This window comes from Fundulus heteroclitus, chromosome 20, assembly GCF_011125445.2.
Source record: "Fundulus heteroclitus isolate FHET01 chromosome 20, MU-UCD_Fhet_4.1, whole genome shotgun sequence".
NCBI lineage: Eukaryota > Metazoa > Chordata > Actinopteri > Cyprinodontiformes > Fundulidae > Fundulus > Fundulus heteroclitus.
The window spans coordinates 26,872,896-26,892,894 of NC_046380.1; the positions used below are offsets into that span (position 1 = coordinate 26,872,896).

A 19,999-nucleotide genomic window follows, 5' to 3' on the forward strand; every position below is an offset into this window, starting at 1 on the left:
ATTAGATCCTCCTCTAAACGCACCCGCGGCAGGCCTTACGTTTTAAAATAGCTGGACTGCGTGTGCCTGAAGCTGATGGCCAGTCCTGGAGGCTCTGCGCTAAGGACTACACCACGTTTACCAGAGCCTCTCCTCCTGCTCGGTGCAGTGGCCCCGCCGAGACTGCAGGCCGGTCACAGATCGCTGGCATCGGTGGAACATCTGAGCGCAGGACCACAGTATGCACAAACCAGCCAGATGTTTACATTTTCAGCTTGTTTGTGTAACACAAACCGAATACAGTTTATTTATATAATGCCTATTTACAATAGGTTATCTCCAGGCACTTTACAGAGTCATTTCAATCGGATTCGACAGATTGGTTAAAATGTTTTTGATCTGAGGAAACCCAGAGGATCGCCTCGAGTCTCGACCTGGGTTTCTCTCCACCGCTCAACTTTAAAAAAAAATTAAATTAAAAAAGTAGGAATAAAAAAAAAAGAGAAAAGAACTTATAACAAATACACCAATAGAGGAAACTTCTACACCAACAAAGCTGCACAGATACAAAAATACTGACAATGGCCCTTTAATCAAAGTCGGGCAAAAACACGTTTACCTGCAATGATTTTCAAACTGAAAAACACGAAAATCTGTAAAAAGGGGAATACTGTCGGTCGGTCACGTTGCTCGGTTCAAACAAAGCGTCAAAGTTAGCAACAGTTTGAAAGTATTTCCAGCAGAGACAAATTCTTGCTTTCTTTTTTTAAAGCGCTTTTAACAGATAAACTCTCAAAGCGCCATACAACGTTTAAGTATAGTAAGAGTGACCCTAAAAACGTGCACTTAACAGAAAATCAGACAGAAATAGGAAAATACGACCAAGCATACGGCAATAGATGTAGGTAAATACTAAAACTAGTATAGAACCGCAGCAAAACGCTACAATAAATACATACGGGGCATCTTCCACTGTTTTTATATGGATGCACCAATCAATGGTCAGAAGACATCAGTAATTACTCTACCATTTATCCTTTTTTAAATTGTCATTAAGATTTTAAACCCAACATGACTTTTTAAGATTCAAAGCATTGTTGGGTCTTTTGCTTTTTCCTCCTTCGCTGTTGGTTCCTTGAGAGCATTAATAAACATCAATACTTTTCTAAATATGTTTAAATGCAGTTACTGTGTGCTCTAGCCTGTTCAGTATTGTTTAATAATGGTTAAGTTGTTATTACTTGCTTCTTTTCTTAGTTTTCTAGAGTGATGTTTCTGTTTGTGGGTATTGCGGCCGCCCAGTCCAAACCATAACATCTATTGCCAAGAAAAAACTGCAATGGCTTTTAAAATACTGTTTTTCATCACTTTTATTGTCATTGGAATAAATTCATTATGCATAGAGCCTGAACTCATGGATATTTGTGATAACAAGATGGTTTAAAGTCGTTCTGCAATAAAATACATTTGCTAGAACTAGGACTTAACAACTGCATCAAGCTAAGAAGGCCAAATTTGTTTGGTCTATAACTGCATCAACAGGACGGACTTTCATACAGTTTCTGAAAACAAATTGGAAAAGGGTGCAGGATTCATGGTTTGACGGATAAATGGGCATACTGTTTGGATTTCTAAAAAATAATACAAAATATTGCGTCTGATTCCACATGCCATTTGGATACTAATAAAAGCTAGTATCGCTATCTCACGGTTCCAACCAAAGCATTTCCAGAAAAACGCTGGCGTTTGGCCCATTCTGATTCTCTGGTATGGAAAACCCTGGTTGGTGAACGCACCTGCGTGATCTCCTGAGTAGTGATCTCTATAGCGTGTTCCTCCTCGGTGCTGTCATCCAGGGTGGGGCGGTTCATGTGCTTGTCGTGAAGCAGGGCCAGGTCCTTCATCTTCTGCCGGATCCGTGTGATATCGTACTGGATCTGAAAGATCAGCCGTGGAGAGAAATTAATACTACGTGTTCTGGAGACTAGCCCACGAATGTAGGCAGGTTCGCCCGCCGCGTTTCCACCAGATGATCAGATTTACCTCGTCAATCCCTTCTATCCATTTAGGAGGCAGCTTCTTTGTGACGCCGATGGCGGCTTCTGGATCCAGACTGAGCCCAGAGACCAGAGCCATTCGGTCGTCGGCCAACTTAGAAAAAAGACATGATACTTATATAAAGATGTTTCTTATAACAACGTAAGACTGTGATGATTGTGCTGGTACTCTGCTTTAGACCTCTAGCATTATTTATTTAACTCTATGATGAAGGAAAATGACAGTACCTCATCAAGCTCCTAATGTGATTGTCAGATAGCAGAGCAGAGCGTTTCCATCCAGCACAGATAAGCAAAATGAGAGAAAGGCAGATGTAACAGACTGAAACCCAGAGGGGAAAAAATAAAAAACAGCAAATACCAAAGAAAGGGTTTTCTGTCTATGTTTGGTAACAAAATAGCCTGATTAGTTCTAGCAGCTGATATTAGTGACTGAAAATGTAAAATGGTGTGTTACGAGTGTAAGAAATTAATCAGCCAGATGCCTGCAAAACATTTTACCACATTAAAACCATAAACGTCAAAGTATAATATTAGGATTTATGTTATAGAAATATACAAGAGTGAAGGAGGTAATAAAAATACAATGGTTTTCAATTGGTTAAAATGGAGCTGGGTGATATGATCCAAAAATAATATCTCAATATGTTTAGGCTGAAGGCCAATATACAATATTTATCGACATCATTTTTCATTTCATAAATTTAAAAAAAGCATCCCTGAATCAGAGTTTTATCCCAAATGTCTCAGTCACATTTTTTTTAACAAACAGCTATGGATAAATATGAGAGCTGGCTGAAAAATAGCCTGCTGGAATACATAAAGGTATAATTATAATGTAACATAGACCATCTCCATATAAATGATACAGTCTCAACTCATCTTATATCCTTTTAATTTTTTTTATATTTTTAAAAGCTTGGTATATTGCCTAGCCCTATGTTCAAACATGTTTCCCCCCCCAAAAAAAGCTGCAATAAACACAGGCCCTCAGCATGATGCTGCCACTGCCGTCTTTCATGCCACAGTGTTTGCACTGCATGCAGGTCAGCAAGTCTAACTTCAATGGATGAGAGCGCCTCCTATCACGTCTGCTGTGTCGCCTGCATTGTTTCTAAACAGCAGACTGGTGGGATGCACAATGACTGATACATTAGTCACCCTGCCGACAAATTCTCCCACCTGAGCTGCGGCGCTCTGCAGCTCCTCCACAGTTATTGCCAGGCTGCCCAGGCGCTTCTCTAATTAATGCCCACCTTGCCTTTGTCCTGGTAGGTTTGTGGTTGTGCCACACCATGTTTTTAAGTGATAAGTTTCAGCTGTGTAGTTAGTGTTGTTTTGTGGTTGTATGGAGAAATGTTAAAACAAAAGTGTAAAAGAAACATGAGTACTTTGTCGAGGCTCAGTCATTTAAACGGCATTACCAATAAAGAGGAGTTAAACCATCTTATTTTTTTTTTAAAGTTTAAAATATACTAATCTACTATTGCCGACAACAACTGATCAATCATTACAACCTCGAGGAACAACGTGCTTGGTTGTAGATTAGAAACCTGAGTATTTCATGTGAAGTTAGTCCCTCCATGTTAACACAACCACTGGGCTAAATGTTCCTTATTTACATATAAGTTACGACTGGACGATATGGATTCAAAATATTATTTCAATACTTTTAGGCTGAATGTCGATACACGATATTTATCTCGATACGTTTTTCTTTTCATAAAGTAATTATAAAATAGCGTCTCTGAGTCAAAGCTTTATCCCAAATGTCTCACAGGCACATTTTTTAACAGGAAGATGTAGATAAATATGAGAAAACAGCTGAAAAATAACCTACTGGAATACATGAAAGTGTAATTATAATGTATCAAAGACCATGTCGATATAAACGATACAGTCTCCTCATAACCGTTTAAAAAAAAATCTCGATATTTTCAAACTCTTCATATATTGCCCATTTACATACACTCTTCAGAAACTGGATTCATGACTATAAATGCTTCACTTCACAGCTGATGGGTTTCCGTTTCATAAACAAATCCTAACGTGTTTCTGTAAGGGGAAAGTCTCCTGCTGTATGTGGTTAAAATGTTCACAGCAGAGTGTGACACCTGAAAGCTTCCCACAGTTTAGGGAATGTCTCAGGGGATGAGGAGAGGGACGTTTGGCTACCTTGAGCCTCGCGGGTGGTTTCAACGTGCGCCAGTGGATAAAAGTCGGGATTTATAATATAGGCAGCGTAACGAGTTATCTGCTCAAGTTCTTTGTTGGGCAAGCCTTCTAGACTTGACTCGTTTTGACCTGGAAATGGACCTTATCACGTCAGACGATCAACAATAAACGCTGTTTTCAGGAAAAGAATGTGAGCTATTCGCTGTTTAGGCTCCCTGGTAATCTGATGGAGAAAACAGATGTTTGGGCAGAGAGCTCTCAGGTAAAATTTTTTGAATTTTATTAGAGCTGCTCTGGGGGACACTAAGCGCCCTGTAGCGATTTTAACTAGTTTTGATTGTCCTTGTAGTTGTTAGGGCTCATTTTGCCACTTTGTGGAGGGACATTTCCCCCTCCACGCCTTGTGGTGCTTTGTCTCTTGCAGCGCCTCAGAAAAATATTCATACCCGCTTGGAAGTTTTTCCAGGCGTTGGTGTCACATTACAACCACAAAATTCAATGTGTTGCACCTGGATTTGATGTTATAGAACACAACGAAGGGCATTAATTGCAAACTGGAAGGTAAAGATGCATTGTTGACGAAAGGTTTTTACAAATAACTGGTGTGTAATTGAATCCCTGCATAAATGCGCATGTTCTGTGAAGGCCTCAGAGGTTAATTAGGGAGCATTAGTGAGCAAACAGCATCGTGAGGACTAAAGGAGAGAAAAATATATCTAAATATATCGCAAGGTTTGAAGATTTTGCAGAGAACCCTTTAACCCATCCGCTGAAAATGAAGAGTACGGCACAACAGCAAACCTAACATGTCATGAACGGAGAGGGCCGTGCAGGGAGAGCTTTAATCAGAACTAGACGATGGGCCCGTGGTAACTCTGGAGGAGGTGAACAGATCCAGAGCTCAGGTGGAAAAATAATTAGCCTATCACAAACAAATAAAAAAAAGGGTTGGGAGAAATAAAGTAATTTTTGAAAGCATGTAATAAGATAGGCTCTTTGGAGTTTGGCCCCAAGCCATATAGGAGACACAAAAAACATGTAGTAGAAGGTGCTCTGTTCAGATGACAAAAAAAAAAAAGCAACACTGTGTGGCAGAAAACTAACTTTGATCATCACCCTGAACAACGTTGGGATTAATAAAATATCTCTATATTTTTTTTATTGCATTAAATACACCATTCACCAAGGTAATGGCAACATCATGCTGTGTGGAAGCTTTGCTTCAACGGGGACAAGGAAGTGATCTTGGTGACAAAAAAATATATATTGTATTAATCCAAAATTAGGGGAATCTGGGTAAACCCTGTGTCCCATTTTCCTCCACTAAACACTTCTGCACATTGAGCCATTATCAAAAATGCATAGATGTTGGAGTTTGTTGTGACCTAAGAAGAGGTGGGAAAAGTTAAAGGGGTGTGAATACTTATCTTCCAGCCTGAACATAAAACCTACCATCGTTTCTTCTGATAATCACAACAAACAGAAACAACCCGAGCTCTTATATTATCTTATATTGACCATGAAAAACACGAGTCACAGAGGAATGCAGCTACAGTCTAATTGAATCACACGGAGGAGCCGCACCAGGACTTTACGGCACAGATTTTACAAAGACGAGCACATTTCACACACCAAAACACGGTTTAACTTTTCTACATTAACACAGCTAATTCATCGTGATATAAAAACAAAAAAACACAGACTTAATCGCTGGGCGGTCTTTAGCACAGGTCGCAGCAGGGAGCTGCGCCTCAGTGCTCCTCCGTCACCTGGCGGACTCTCATCCGTCCGTCCTGAGGTGAAACGGGGGACCGACAGCGCGCAGTCCGCTCACATTTTAGCCCTAATAATGTCTACTGCTAGCTACGAGGACTCAGAGGCGAGCTACATGCAAACACACAGAGTAAAATGTCAAAACGATGCAGAGCACTCACCGCAGCATTGCTACGTGTACTCAGACGGGGGTCGTATGTACTCACTTGCTCAGCCACAATCTGCCGGCTTTGGATCGCATTGTTCCGCATTAACAAGAAGGCATCGGTCAGACGCCGAGTGGCCATGACTGCCTATTTTTTAAAAATTTTTTTTTTTTGGTTGCTGTTGTTGAGCTCTGAGTTAAACAGAGGACAAGCCGAGGATTTAGTGAACGATCTCCAATGACGCGCCGCTAGCTTTAGCTTAAACCTGCGATGAATGAGGGGAAACTCGCGATTAAAGCACAAACTGTGGACCTCAAATCTCTCCGATCATGCCGACGGGTCAAGCTTCTTTAGCGTCGAAGTTCAATGGTGAGAGAAGGACCGAAGATTTCAAAGAAAAATCGGGAATTTATGGTGAAAATTGGAAGCGGTTGCTCCTCTTTCTGGGAGCTAAGGAAGTGGGAGTACGTCAACACGTAAACACCTGCGTAAAGCGCGTCTTCTTCTCATCTGCGCCACGCTGCTATGTCGCCCCCTAGTGTCGCATTAAATACATTTATTTTTAGTCAGTGTAAAATTGCACTTTTTCAGGTTTAAAAAAACACCTTGCGTTTTCTTTACAATGGTAAATGCTGATACATAGCAGCCAGTTAAAATTATTCCGTGAAACTGTAAAAATAATGTAAACACGCATTTAGTTTACGTATTTATCTGTTTTAGGCTCCTGAACTAATTTACTGATCTATTAAATTCCCCAAGCATAACTCCCGTTTAAATATTCTAACAAAGACCTAAAAAAGCTTTTGTTTTGTTTACCGAATAATAAACCTGGCGTTATTTGGGTTGCCTGCCTCTAATTCCACGTATTTATTATACATCAACTTAATGAAGGACCACAAACGAAGTTTGTGCAAATCTCTGCTGTTTTCTCCGGCAACTTCCCCAAGGACACATGTGACAGCAGATAGTCTATACAGTAAAGTTTGGCAAACCACATGCTGACATGGCTACTGCGCCTCACTCAGCCACTGAAACTCTCTGGGTTCTCCAGCATACATGACTTTCTGTGAGTCCAGCCACTTTCTGTGGACATAGGAGCCAGACATAAATACATAAAGTCTATGCAACAAGGCGAAAAACTAAATAATAATAATAAACACTCAGCTTCTGGAACTGCTTTAACTGTGTGAACAAAAACAGGATTAAGACTATGAGCAGTGGACATAAAATACCTGCTTTGCCACTTCCTTAATAGGAGCTTGAACACCTGCATGCTTGCCACTCATGACAGAAGCACCATCATATGATTGTCCTACCAGATTACGTTTGCGGTCCTGGATATACCACTTCAATATTTTTATTATTTTTTGTCAAGGCAGTCTGCAGATTTAAAGTTTAGGACGTTTTCTTTCACAGCTCCTTACAGCACAAAGAGACCCGTTTCTGTTTTGTTTTAAGTTTTTAGCTTCACTTGCCCTTTGGGAAAACACCTCACATTCCTTTACCTTGACCAATTCAATTTATATAGCGCCAATTCATGAAGCATGTCATCTCAAGGCACTTTACAAAGTCAAAGTCAATCATATTATACAGATTGGTCAAAAATTTCCTATAAATGAACCCAGTTGAATGCATCAAAGTCTTGACAAGCAGCATTCCCTCCTGGAGAAGCGTAGAGCTACAGGGAGAGTCGTCTGCATTGTCCATGGCTTTGCAGCAATCCCTCATAATGAGCAAGCATGAAGCAACAGTGGAAAGAAAAACTCCCCATTAACGGGAAGGAAAAACCTTTAGCAGAACTGAGTTCAGTGTCAATGGTCATCTGGCACGACAGATTACAGTAAATACTACACATCTCTTCGCCTGGCGGGATATGGCCAGAGAATTTCATCAACATCGCAGACAATATCTTAATTGGCAAGACAACGTGGTATGAACCATCTTGAATGATGGATCCATCCTCGCACCTTTAACATCAGAGGAGTTCAACATTGTTGGAGAGTGCCTTTCTTTGCTGTCTCTATTTTATGACACCGCTGCTGAGCTGTCTGCAGAGGAAATGTTTCTGCCTCCAAAGGGGTTCCCCTCATGAAATGTTGGAACAGATGTTGGAGCAAAGTCAGCCTCCTTCAGGAGGAGATAACAAAGTCACCAGCAGCTTCATTAGAAGTGGGAGACCACCTCATCAGGCAACTACAGGAAAAGCTTCAGATTTTGCAGCCCATGAGCATCCTATCCCGAGCTACCCTGCTTGACTCCGGATTCAAAGTCATAGGTTTTGGTTGACTGCATGTTGTATGATATTTTGAGTTTTTATAAAAAAAAAATAATGACCATTTTTGATTTTCTTCTTTTGTTCACTGTATATAGTTGTGCTTGTTTTAATTGATTTTTTTTACAGTAAAATAAAATGCTAAAAAACAAAAAAATAATCTATTCAAACCAAAAACTGTTGAAAATCTCTCATTTCTGAATAAAATGTCCAGTTTTGCACATTATCGTCCAAGTTCCACAAGCACTTTTACTGTCTAAGCCCATGCCATTTCATTAAAGCAACAGAAAAACATACAGAGCCAGCCGAGGCGTAAAAGAGTATAGTGCTCTAATGTCTCCTTACCTCCACATATTGGCATCTGGCCTCCTTCACAGCATTGGAGTTCCTCTGTAATGGAACTCTGTAGCGCTGTTTCATGGCCATATGGTTCCTTCTGAGGACACGGTTAATTGTGGTCTCGTTCACAGTATTTACAATTTCTAAATACCCCCTGATCTGCAATCACTGCTGCCCAGATTTCACGCAGCCTAATGCCATTATTTTGCCAGAACCATGTTCACAATGGCTGCCTCCTGCGCAGCGTTCAGAATTCTGAGTCTGTCACCACCAACCAGTAGCCTTTTGATTCTATAAAGAATACATGAAATGTGGAAAACATTACAAGAAATACAGTATATCCCTACAGATATATCTGTATAGACGGTGTAGCAACATAACCTGTTCTCCAGTTGAAGAACTCTTACAATGAATGCAACGGTGTCTCTATTGAGAACAGGTTGGACTCTTTGTCCAGTTTCTAAGAGCTGGGAACATATGGTTTCTGTTTGGCTACCACAGCTAAAGCAATGGAGTTTGCACTGCTTGAATGAAATCTGCTGTTTTGCAAAAGGGTGGAGGAAATGTAACCTGACTCTAGCCAGATGTATTTCGCTCCGCCTAGCTCCACTCATATGAGTGGAGCTAGGCCTAGCTCCACTCATATGAGTGGAGCTAGGAGCAATATCAATCTGGCTAGAGTCGGGTTAGAGGAAATGTGTCAAACCAATGAGAATGGGTTAACTCAATTCCAAGAGGTGTCTTTTTCTCTGCTGAGATGGTGATGATGAAGACTGAGAGGTTGCCCGTTTCAGGTCAAATTAATCAATAAAAACTGTAATGATTATTCCCAAGGCGCCTAAAGGATACAAATAGAGGCAAGCTTAATTCATTATATGGCTAACTGTGATTATGCATTAGGCCAGTAGGTGGTTTCATATGCAACTGAAGCCTCATGAATTGAACTCTTTCCTGAAGCAATTGGCTCAAGTGGTTCAATGCGACGATGTCCAGGATTCTCACTCTCACTCTTCTTCCTCTGCTTTCCTCCATAGGTTAAAAGCAGGTGAACTCACCTGCTGCATTTTTCTACTGCTCAAACCTGATTAGTGTGTCAACAATAGAGCCTTTATGTGTTTGCATGCCTGATGTGTGTGTTTAATCAACTGGCTCATGGGTGTGGTGATTTGTCAGTCAGTGCTTGGGAATCACAACGAAGAGACATCATGATATACGTCTGTGTCTTAAATAGGTTTGGTGATTTGCAAATCACTGTGTGTACTGTTCTGCAAAAAGTGTGAGGCCGTCTTTGTGTTTATAGTTGTGAGAATATGGTCCAATGTGTTGCTCCTTGTTGATAATAATTCTTAGTTTTCATGCAGTCATAAAAAACTGCAACTCACTGAGTCTGTGACACACTTACAGGGATTTAATAGGTACCATTTACCTATTATATATATATATATATATATATATATATATATATATATATATATATATATATATATATATATAATTATTGGCTCTGGCTGTGTATTGGGCGTCTTATCCCGCTGGAAAGTGAACTAGTGCCTAGTCAAGTCTTCTACAGCCTTTATCATCATGCCACACAGATTGACTCTTTAACAGAAAAAAAAAAAAAAAAAAAAATCAACCATAAGGCAAGGCAAGGCAAGGCAAATTTATTTATATAGCACAATTCAGTACAAGACAATACAAAGTGCTTTACATGATTAACATATAGCAAAATAATAAAATGAAAATTAGAATAAAAACAAGTAGGGATAGAATGTAGTAACAAAAAAGAACATTAAAAACAGTAAAACTGTTTAACTAGAACAGTCAAAGGCAATTTTAAACAGATGTGTTTTTAATCTTGATTTAAAAGAACTCAGGCTTTCAGTTTTCTGGAAGTTTTTTTCCATATAAGCGGAGCATAGGAACTAAATGCTGCTTTTCCATGTTTGGTTCTGGTTCTAGGTATGCAGAGTAGGCTGGAGCCAGAAGCCATAAGGCTTCCTTAGGCATGAATGGTTGCACAGAGTAAAGAGTTGCACTCTTTTCAGATTTATATGAACACAAATTCTTTACTTTTAACTATTTTGTGCTACTTTATATTGGTCTGTTGCATACAATCCCAATGATAGACACTGAGGTTTGCGCCTGTAACAGGAAAAACTGCGCAAAAGCTCAAAACTCATGATAAAGTTTTCAGCATCCGGTCTTTGATTTGCTCTGTCTTCTCTGGACACCTCATAACTTCTCTAAAACAATTAGCGCGTCTGGATGAACGAGGGACACGGATGAGGAAAGCGTGACGTGTGTTTGTTTGCGCGCCTTCGCTCGTCGGGGCCGGCGTTGCGCCACTAACCGTAATTATGTCGCTAAAAGCTCCTCCTCCGTTCAATCTTAATCCCTGTGGCTCTGCGCGCTAATGCTGCGGCTGCAATCTATCCACAAGGATCAGGCAGCCGCGGCCATCTAACGTTACCAGAGCTCCCCGCTGACTTCACACGCGACTGGGACGGTGTTTTTGACGCGCGTCAGGGGCGGTTTTGATCCGTGGGACCGGTTCAAGTTTTCAGGAGCGCCCTGCAGGGTTCAGCCTCAGCCTTCTTCCTGCTTGAACACCTGTGTGACTCTGACGGAGCGCAGCCCCGGTGAGTTTAAAAGGCCCTGCCATCGCCAGCCACTCTGCTTTCCCATTATAATCCTCTCTGATGGATGCGCCCCCCTTTTAACGGGTGGCTTTTTAATTGCTGATCTATCTTCCGCTTGAGTTGATGATCAAGATAATGGGACATTACATTTTTCCAGCAGCTCGTCAACTGGTGCTGGGCTCGACTTTTATCCGCAGTTCCTAGTTAATTGCGCAACAGCTGAATATGGCGCACCTTCTTAGATCAGGCGTTTTGTAGACATGGGAGCAAAGATATTCCGGCTGTATGGTCCAGTTTGCTTAAGATCATTGACTGAAACACACTTTCAGTGGGCAGATCGTTATCCCTGGAAAGAGGCGCGTTTCACTCGCCACTGGTATGTCCAGTGCGTGGAATGGAGACAGACCGGTTCCCGCCTTTGTCGCACTCACAAGCAGCGACAAAAGCTGTCATACATGCGCCTGTCTGGTTATTTCTGTCTTGTTTTTATGTTGCAGTGGTTATCATGGCCTCAGCCGATGAAACAGAAGGTGCCATGACTCCGGTGGACTTTATCCAGCTGCAGCATTACATGGAAGGTGAGCCCTCTCTTACATCTGTATCAATCAAGCACTGGCGATCACTGCAAAAACTAGATACATAAGTTTAAAAAAAGACATTTTCCCTGCATGTCAGGAGCGTCTTGAGCGTCTTTTTTGCAGTTAGTGTTATTAAAGCCACAAACTACCATGCATTTTGTTGGTTATATATATATATATATATATATATATATATATATATATATATATATATATATATGCAATTGGATGTTGCATGCTTGTATACTGATTTCCCTAAAGACACCCCTTGAATAAAATCTAGGGCTTGTGCCATTTTGCAGAAAAGGAGCGTCAAAAGTATAGTTTGTACATGTGCAAAGCTGGTATAGACATAACCCAAAAGATTTGATGGTTCGATTGCTGTTAATAGTGTGTGTATATATATATATATATATATATATATATATATAATATCTAGATATATATATATATATATATATATATATATATATATATATATATATATGCCTTCCAGTTCACAGTCATGAACTCCTAGATGATTACCATTGATACGGTTGTAATGTGGTTTAAATCTTTTGCAAGGTCTGCTATAGATGTTTGTGAACTAAGCTGCAATAAGTGCTTTTTAAATCACTAATCAAAACATCGCACATGCAGTAGAAAAAGACTTGCCACACCTCATTGTTTTGTGACGGGGCGTGTACCCATACTGTCGAGTTGTGCCTCGCTGTCGGGGACCAGAGCGGTTCAATAGTTGCAAAGTGTTAAAGCGATTTCTAAAGGTCAAGAAATGCTGAAGCACAAGCGAGGTGAGCAGAACAGCTGTCAAAGTCCACTCAGACCCAGACCAGTCCATACACTCAGATCCGATTGGTGTCCAACCTTTAGACGCTGTTCAAAGTGACAGTGGCCTCAGGCGCCATCTGACTGAGTGAACTGTGAACGTGTCAACTCTCATTCACCTACCGTACTCTGGAGAATCCATTAAACCGTAAGTGAATGCTGTGGCTCTGGGGTCACAGCTAATCCAAAATTATATGGGACCTGTCGACGGGGAACAACCAGAAGCCGTGCCACGCTAAAAATACTGTCTACTCAAAGGCTTTGGAAGAAATGAAATGGGTTTATAGGCCTTGATTTGGATACTGGTTAATGGATGAATAGATAATTACATGAACCATGCGCTCAGGTCTGGATCTGGCAGAGACAGTAGTGTGTGTTGGCTCGGACTGCGGGCCCGAACCTAAAGTCCACACACACACACACACACACACACACACACACACACACACACACACACACACACACACACACACACACACACACACACACACACACACACACACTTTATTCATGGCCTCAGTTGGTGATAATCTCAGCTTTTAGTTGCTGTTTTAAAAAGGGGGAAAAAAACATGAGTCTAATTTGGATTTGCAATTAGACATAATCAGTTTTATTCTAGGATTTATTACAATCTGTTCGGTGGAAGAAAAGTTAACTTTTTATTCTTTTCTTAATTTTCTTTTCCAGTTTGTTACTTAAGACACATTTTGACATCTCCATAATTCTCCATGCAGAAAGCAGTTTGAGAGTCAGGGATGTGATTAAGGAGTTTCATCCAGGTGGCCGTTACGCCAAGCACACTTCTGGAGAGGTAATTCATGCTTGTTTTAATCCATTCATCCATCCATCCATTCATCCAGTGGCATTTCTTTCATGAATGGCTACACCCATGCGAGCTCCTCCTTCTGCTCCACACCAACCAATATAAATGCAGAAAAATCTCTCCATTCTGTGGTGGGACCAAAGGCAATGCTGATTGGCTGCACAGGCATGAAAACGCCATGGAGCAGCTGATGGTCTTTTTTTTTAATCCAGTACTTGTTTGCCCCTCTTTCTAATGCCGCCCTGGGCAGCGGTTCATATAGCCAAAATTAAAAACCGTGCATCCATCCATCTGTATATCTATCCATCAGCTTTTACATATCAATCGAGCCATTTCCACTTGGACATCTATTCACCCTTAGCAGTGAAGCTCAAGCTAAATCCACCAATTCTGAACTTTAGCTGTATGATTAATGTCTGCGTTTATAACCCAAGTAAATAATAATGTCGTATTTGACCGTTGATCTTTTCTCCTTTTAGGTACGTTTTGAATTTTTTATTTTTTTCATAATCCACTTTTTCGGGTAGTTGAAGGCAGCCGCTACAGGATGATAGCTGCTGCCCAACGTCAAAACCCATGAGTTAGCCAAATTTTCCAAAAGCTCGTTCTAGTCTGCTGTAAAGAAATGCATCTATGAATAATCTAATCAGAAGATATGCTGGTGCAATCAGATTTTTCTGGCCTCATCTGGCCCCGAAAGAGGTGGCGATGCAGTGTATAACAAAATCCTAAGAAAATATGATTCAGTTTAGATATTCATGATGGGTGCTTTTTTTTTTTCATTTATCTTCATATTTCATGAGATTATTCAACTTGGAATGAACTGACAGGCAATAGTTCATGAACATAGGTTTATTTAACCTTACAAGGTATTATGTTTAAATGATAATGTATGTTTGCTTGAGTATAGTCATGTTATTTTGAATTTAAACTGAAAATGACGCTGTAATTGTAGTGAAGCCGGATCTGAGTGTGTTTCAGTGTAAATGTTGTTTGATCCTTTGTCTCCGTTCAGTGCCTCGATGTAGAGGGCTTCTGTCTGTTCCTGAAGACCTACCTGGAAGTGGAGGACTTCCCTCCGGACTTCTGTGGAAAGCTCTTTCGTTATTTTCAACAAGCGGAGAAGGACGGGTCTCCAAAAAGCACCATGCCCAAAGGAGGTGAATCATTACAACCCTTGAGATGCTTTCACTTTAGGGAAGGCTGGTACTGTTCATGCACAAGTAGGTCTCACGCTACTTCCTCAAAATGATAAAAGAGAGGAGTGCTAGAAAGACGGCTTGCCCAGTGCCCCACTTGTTTGGGTTGTCATGGGTTTGTTGTTTGAATCTCACGCACTGCCGTAGCGTTTTCTGGTTCCTACAAAGAGTCTGTATTTTCAGGAGGGGTCTTCCTTCGGGACGTGTCGTGTTACTTCTCAGTGCTGGAGGAAGGACAACCACGGGAGAAGCTTGAGTGTTGGTTCATTTTCTGTTTCATTCCGCATCCAGGACCGATGAATTAAAACGGATCGTGCAGAAGTGACACGGATCTTTGTTTTTGTTCCAGTTACCTTCAACCTCTATGACAAAGATGGAAATGGACTCTTGGACAGTTCTGTAAGTAGAAAAACTTTTGTGCTTTAATAAAAAAGTGTTGTAAATGTTTTATGTACCTTATTTTCGCAAAAATTACATTATTAACAATAAATCAAAAACATAAATGATTGGAGATGCACTAATCAGTAGGCTCATAATGACAATCAGCCGGTGTCCTTTAACCAAGTATGCCCTGTTATCGACAGAACGCTTGTAGGAGCCAATTATTTTTTGTTGTTATGAATTAAATTTATATTTTTTGTGTATAATCTAGTTAAGGTTATTTATTTTACTTTATTGTTTGATATTTGTTTTGAGATTATGTTTTGGTTATTTAGTTTTCTTTGCTTCTGGTTAGTTATGAGCAATTTGGGTGGATTAAGTTTATAAATAGGCTGTCAGTGGTAGGACCGGCATGCATCTGGGTGGGCGAATGTTTTTTTTACCAGCGCAAGAGAAGCACAGAGTAAAATGTTTGTCAATTTCTGTTTGCTTGCTTGCAAAAAAGAAATAAACCACAAACTATTTACCTGGAAAATGGATTTATTTTTGCCTGCGTAAATTACTCGTCCAAGGTGCATCTGTGGCCCTTGTGGATTTTTTGGAGATGTCAAAGCTGGGCCACAACAACGCTTATTAAATACAGAAAAATCAGATTTTATTTTTCCTTTATTCATTAAATGCACAAAAACTAAGAATTCACACCGTTTTCTGTCTACCAAGACATCTACCACCAGTGCATATGTTGATTTGATTAAAATATGTATTTTCACATAGTAAAGAGCTGTTAAAGCAACAACTTAATCAGCTTTTTTAAATGCAAAGCAAGAAAATGTATAAAAGGGGATTTGTTCTGATATCCAAGCTGCCTCTATCAAGGTGAACTCAAGCTTTCTGAACTCTTCTTGGAACATTTGTAAATTAGATTTAGCCACAATTCGTCAACCACACGGATAAATTCAACATATTTGTTTCTTGTACTCGGCCAGAGATCAAAACTGACCAAATTCCCATGGATCGGCTCTGACTGGTGATTGGTTGCAACCCTCCAACACATTTTAAACATATTTGAGCTTTTTCTTTCGAGTACAGTTGCGCTTTCACATTTACTCCACATTGCACTGGATTTTCTGGTCGCTCTTGATTGTAATCTGTTTTTGCACACTAAGATTGTGTCAAAACTGACGAGAAGTCTGTTGTCCCCTCTGCAGGAAGTGGACCGTATAATCGCTCAGATGATGCGAGCTGCTGATTACCTGGGCTGGGACGTGACTGAACTGAGACCAGTACTACTTCCTTCTCTGTGCTTTCTCTTTAAAATATGTAAACAAACTATAAATATATTTCTTTTTGACTGAAGGAAATTATGTTCCTGGACAGGTTCTCAAAGACATGATGACTGCAATAGATGTTGACGACAGTGGAACTGTCACTCTGGAGGAATGGGTGAAGGGAGGCATGAACAATGTGCCTTTGCTTGTATTGCTTGGACTGAGGGTGAGCGGCAACGATTCAGATCCTAAACGTTTTACAGTTTTACTACAAACTCCCTCTTCTTGTTACAGGTGCATCTGAATAAATCAGAAAAACACATAAAAAGTTGTATTTGTTTCAGTAATTCAATAAAATAAATCAAAATCGTATTCTGTAGTATTCAGTACACACAGAAATCACGTTTTGGACTAAGCCATAAGTGGGAAGACCACAACTTGACAGCTGCCCATCAGTCATTTAGACCCTCTACAGCAGGGGTGTCAAACTCATTTCTATATGGGGCCCCTTTGGCGTCATGAAGTCATTAAAAAGGCCGCTTGCATGTGTAGAGACGATACTTTTCATTTCATAATTTCATTCCAGTTCACACAGTAGTATAAAAAATGCACAGTAACATAAAAGTAGCACTCTTAGGCCCAGTTTATACAGTTTATCAGCAAAAAAAGTTGATATTGGGGTGAGTTAAACTTACAGGAGGCACAGTTTTAGCCACATATACACTTTAAAAGGATATATGCCTCTACTTTATGACATGCTATGCATTTTTTTTTTTGGCTCTTGAGGGCCGGATAATTTACCTTGACGGGCCGGATTCGGCCCGCGGGCCGGATTCGGCCCGCGGGCCTTGAGTTTGACACCTGTGCTCTACAGGGAGAGTGAGCCACAAAAGGGCAAGCTAAGAAAAAGTTTAGTGGAAGGAAAAAAAAGTGTGATTGGAGCGCTTATACTGTGCAGTGCGTGGACATTCTTTATAGTTGCCTTTCTGTTTTATCAATCAATATTTATTTTAGTATTTTAATTTTCTGGGTGACTGAATTTTGGCTTTTTAATAACTAAGTCATAACCATCACACCAACTAGATTGAAAAAGATTACATTGTGTGTGTTTGAGTTCCACATTTTGAATTGAATTACTGAAATAATTAAGATTATCTTCTAATTTATTCAGCAGCTCCTTTTAAAATGACCCTGGGTTCAAAAACCCCATGCAGACCATTTAAGGACTCGGCTCTGCTTCATGAACTTATATCCTCTACCCTTTGATTCCTCCTCCTCCCTCCTCATCCACAGATGACTGAGAAGGACGGCCAGCACATCTGGAGGCTGAAGCATTTCAACAAACCCACCTACTGCGGCGTGTGTGAGAACATGCTGCTCGGCCTCGGCAAGCAGGGACTCTACTGCAACTGTAAGAGCGCGCCGCTGCCACCAGGGGGCAATAAAGCTCCTTAAACCCCAACCTTTGTTTTTGCTGTTTTCCTGATGTTGTCCTTGCATTTCGTGTAAGCAGATTATGTGTCTCCTGTTTGTTTTTTTCTTTCTCTCCCTCTTAGGCTGCGCTTACACTGTCCACAACCAGTGCGCCAACAAGAACCCCGACCGATGTGCTTGGACCTTTGTGAAAAACAAACAGGAAATTGGTGTAAGGAGCACAAACCTCATTCATAATCTCCATTACCTCCAACCGGTTTAGTTTGATTTCTGCTTTTCACCTTTGCATCTCGGTTTATACACATATTAACATTTTACATTGAATAAGAGCCAAAGCTCTCTCTGTTTTTAAGCAACCCAAAGCCACACAACGGTAATTGTAAACACTTTAAATGCAGGGAACATTACAGTGCATTAGTCAGCCAGGGTCACCCATCAGTGTTTTAAGTGCGGATTACAGCTGGCACAGTCTGCTCTGTGCAGCTGGTAAATGTCCTAATTCTGCGTAACGACAGACAATGGTCAACTCAATCTCCTCTTGAGTGTGTGCCGTCATCGCCACAGCGCTCTGGTTTATACAGAGGCATATTTTAGATCTCAGCAGTGCGGTGTACAGACTTCCTTTGTCTGTGGGAGTGTTAGTATGTTTTAATGATAATTTCAGTATACGGTGGGGCCAGTCCTGGTGAAGATGAATGAGGGGAAAAAGAAACTTTAAATAGTTTTATAACAGCTGTTTAACCCCAAGAATAATTTTCGGGAAGGATTAAAGTCTTTAAGTTCATCCATTAAATTGGTAAAAGAAATAGATTTTTTTGTCTATGACCTGCCTGTGTGTGAATTCTTAGTCATCCGGGTCATGGCAACCACAGACAGACTTAAATTGGAGGCAACAGGACTTTCGCTCAGTTTTTCTGAAAACATTTTAACACCGATCCAGGAGTCTGGTAACTCACACTTGACTTGACAAAGACTCCTGGATCGGTGTCAAAATGTCTTCAGAAAAACAGCTAAAAAGTCCAGTTGCATCCAATTCAAGCCTGTTTGTTGTTGATCTTCACAATAGCTCCAATTATTGTTGATCTGTTTTAAAGTACATTTAACTGAAGAATTTAAATTTTTTTTACTTTTTACTTTTTAAAGATGATGAGTTTTTCGGAACTTCTTAGCAATTTCTTATTTTTAATTTTCTGGAGATTAACTATGATACCCTCCCAGGACCAGATAATTTCTTTTGCCCACTCGGCTGGATCAAGAACCATCCAGATTTATCAAACACAGTTAGCAGGACCTCGTAAAAAGCTGATCCTTGGAGAACTGCAGCAAAGAGGGACATCTAGCTCTCACCAAGTCTCAAAGAGAACCATTAGACGGCGTCTATGCAAACTGGTTGTTTGGGGATGATGTTGGTATAAATCACACGTGTAAACTCAGCAGGGAATTTAACTGAAACTGTGAACCTCGCCCAGATAAGAAGTTAAAAAGATTCAGCTTTTCACCAACCAACCGAGTGGGTTTGGTATGAAATGAAGAATGCATTTGTGGAAAAGCACCTATTGTCGACTGTTGAGTACGGTGGAGGATCTGTGATTCTCCGGATGGGTTTCTTTACCAAAGGACGAGATGTGCAAAGCTTGTTTGAGTGTATAGCATCATAAATGTTTTGGAATAGCAAGATATTCAAAATGCAAACGTGCTAGACTCCACCAGTAAACTGAGAATGTGTTGCCATGGGGTCTTCTGAACAATACTGATCCCAAAACGCACGACCGAATCAACACAGAAATGTTTCACCATACACAAAGCTGTTGTTGTCAGACCTAAATCCTTCAGAAAAACCTGTAAAATGAGCCGAAGGAAGAGAGCATAAAAGAGGACCCTCATATTCATAAATATCTACCCTAGGAAATTTGTCATTTTTAAAGAACCACAGTTTTATTTTTATGTTTAGGTTCTAAAGAAAAACTTGGATGTATGTATTTTCAACTTAATGACAAGAGATATACATCTAAAAAAATATATTTTTAATATTACTCGTCCTTTTCGTGTCATTGTGTTGTGGAAAATCCATGCAAATATTCAACAAAAAAGTGAAAAACTAGGAAAAACTG

The 19,999-nt window shown here is 40.3% G+C and overlaps 1 protein-coding gene across 5 annotated transcripts in view; it reads left to right on the forward strand.

Moving 5' to 3' along the window:
* Positions 1-19,999, forward strand: part of dgkab (diacylglycerol kinase, alpha b) — a 40,026-nt gene that overhangs the window by 11,061 nt on the left and 8,966 nt on the right. The window contains exons 1-10 of one of the 5 annotated variants that reach the window (XM_012881150.3): positions 11,116-11,380; positions 11,878-11,958; positions 13,518-13,594; positions 14,622-14,766; positions 14,989-15,063; positions 15,155-15,204; positions 16,395-16,469; positions 16,564-16,680; positions 17,748-17,865; positions 18,011-18,099. The exons of 2 other annotated variants lie outside the window; for them this stretch is intronic. In XM_012881150.3, the coding sequence (XP_012736604.3) occupies positions 11,886-11,958; positions 13,518-13,594; positions 14,622-14,766; positions 14,989-15,063; positions 15,155-15,204; positions 16,395-16,469; positions 16,564-16,680; positions 17,748-17,865; positions 18,011-18,099 (819 nt within the window). In that variant the 5' untranslated portion in view covers positions 11,116-11,380; positions 11,878-11,885. Of the gene's footprint in view, positions 1-11,115; positions 11,381-11,534; positions 11,757-11,873; positions 11,959-13,517; positions 13,595-14,621; positions 14,767-14,988; positions 15,064-15,154; positions 15,205-16,394; positions 16,470-16,563; positions 16,681-17,747; positions 17,866-18,010; positions 18,100-19,999 lie in introns of those variants that run through there. 2 more of the 5 variants (XM_036151409.1, XM_036151413.1) reach the window with 2 other exon arrangements.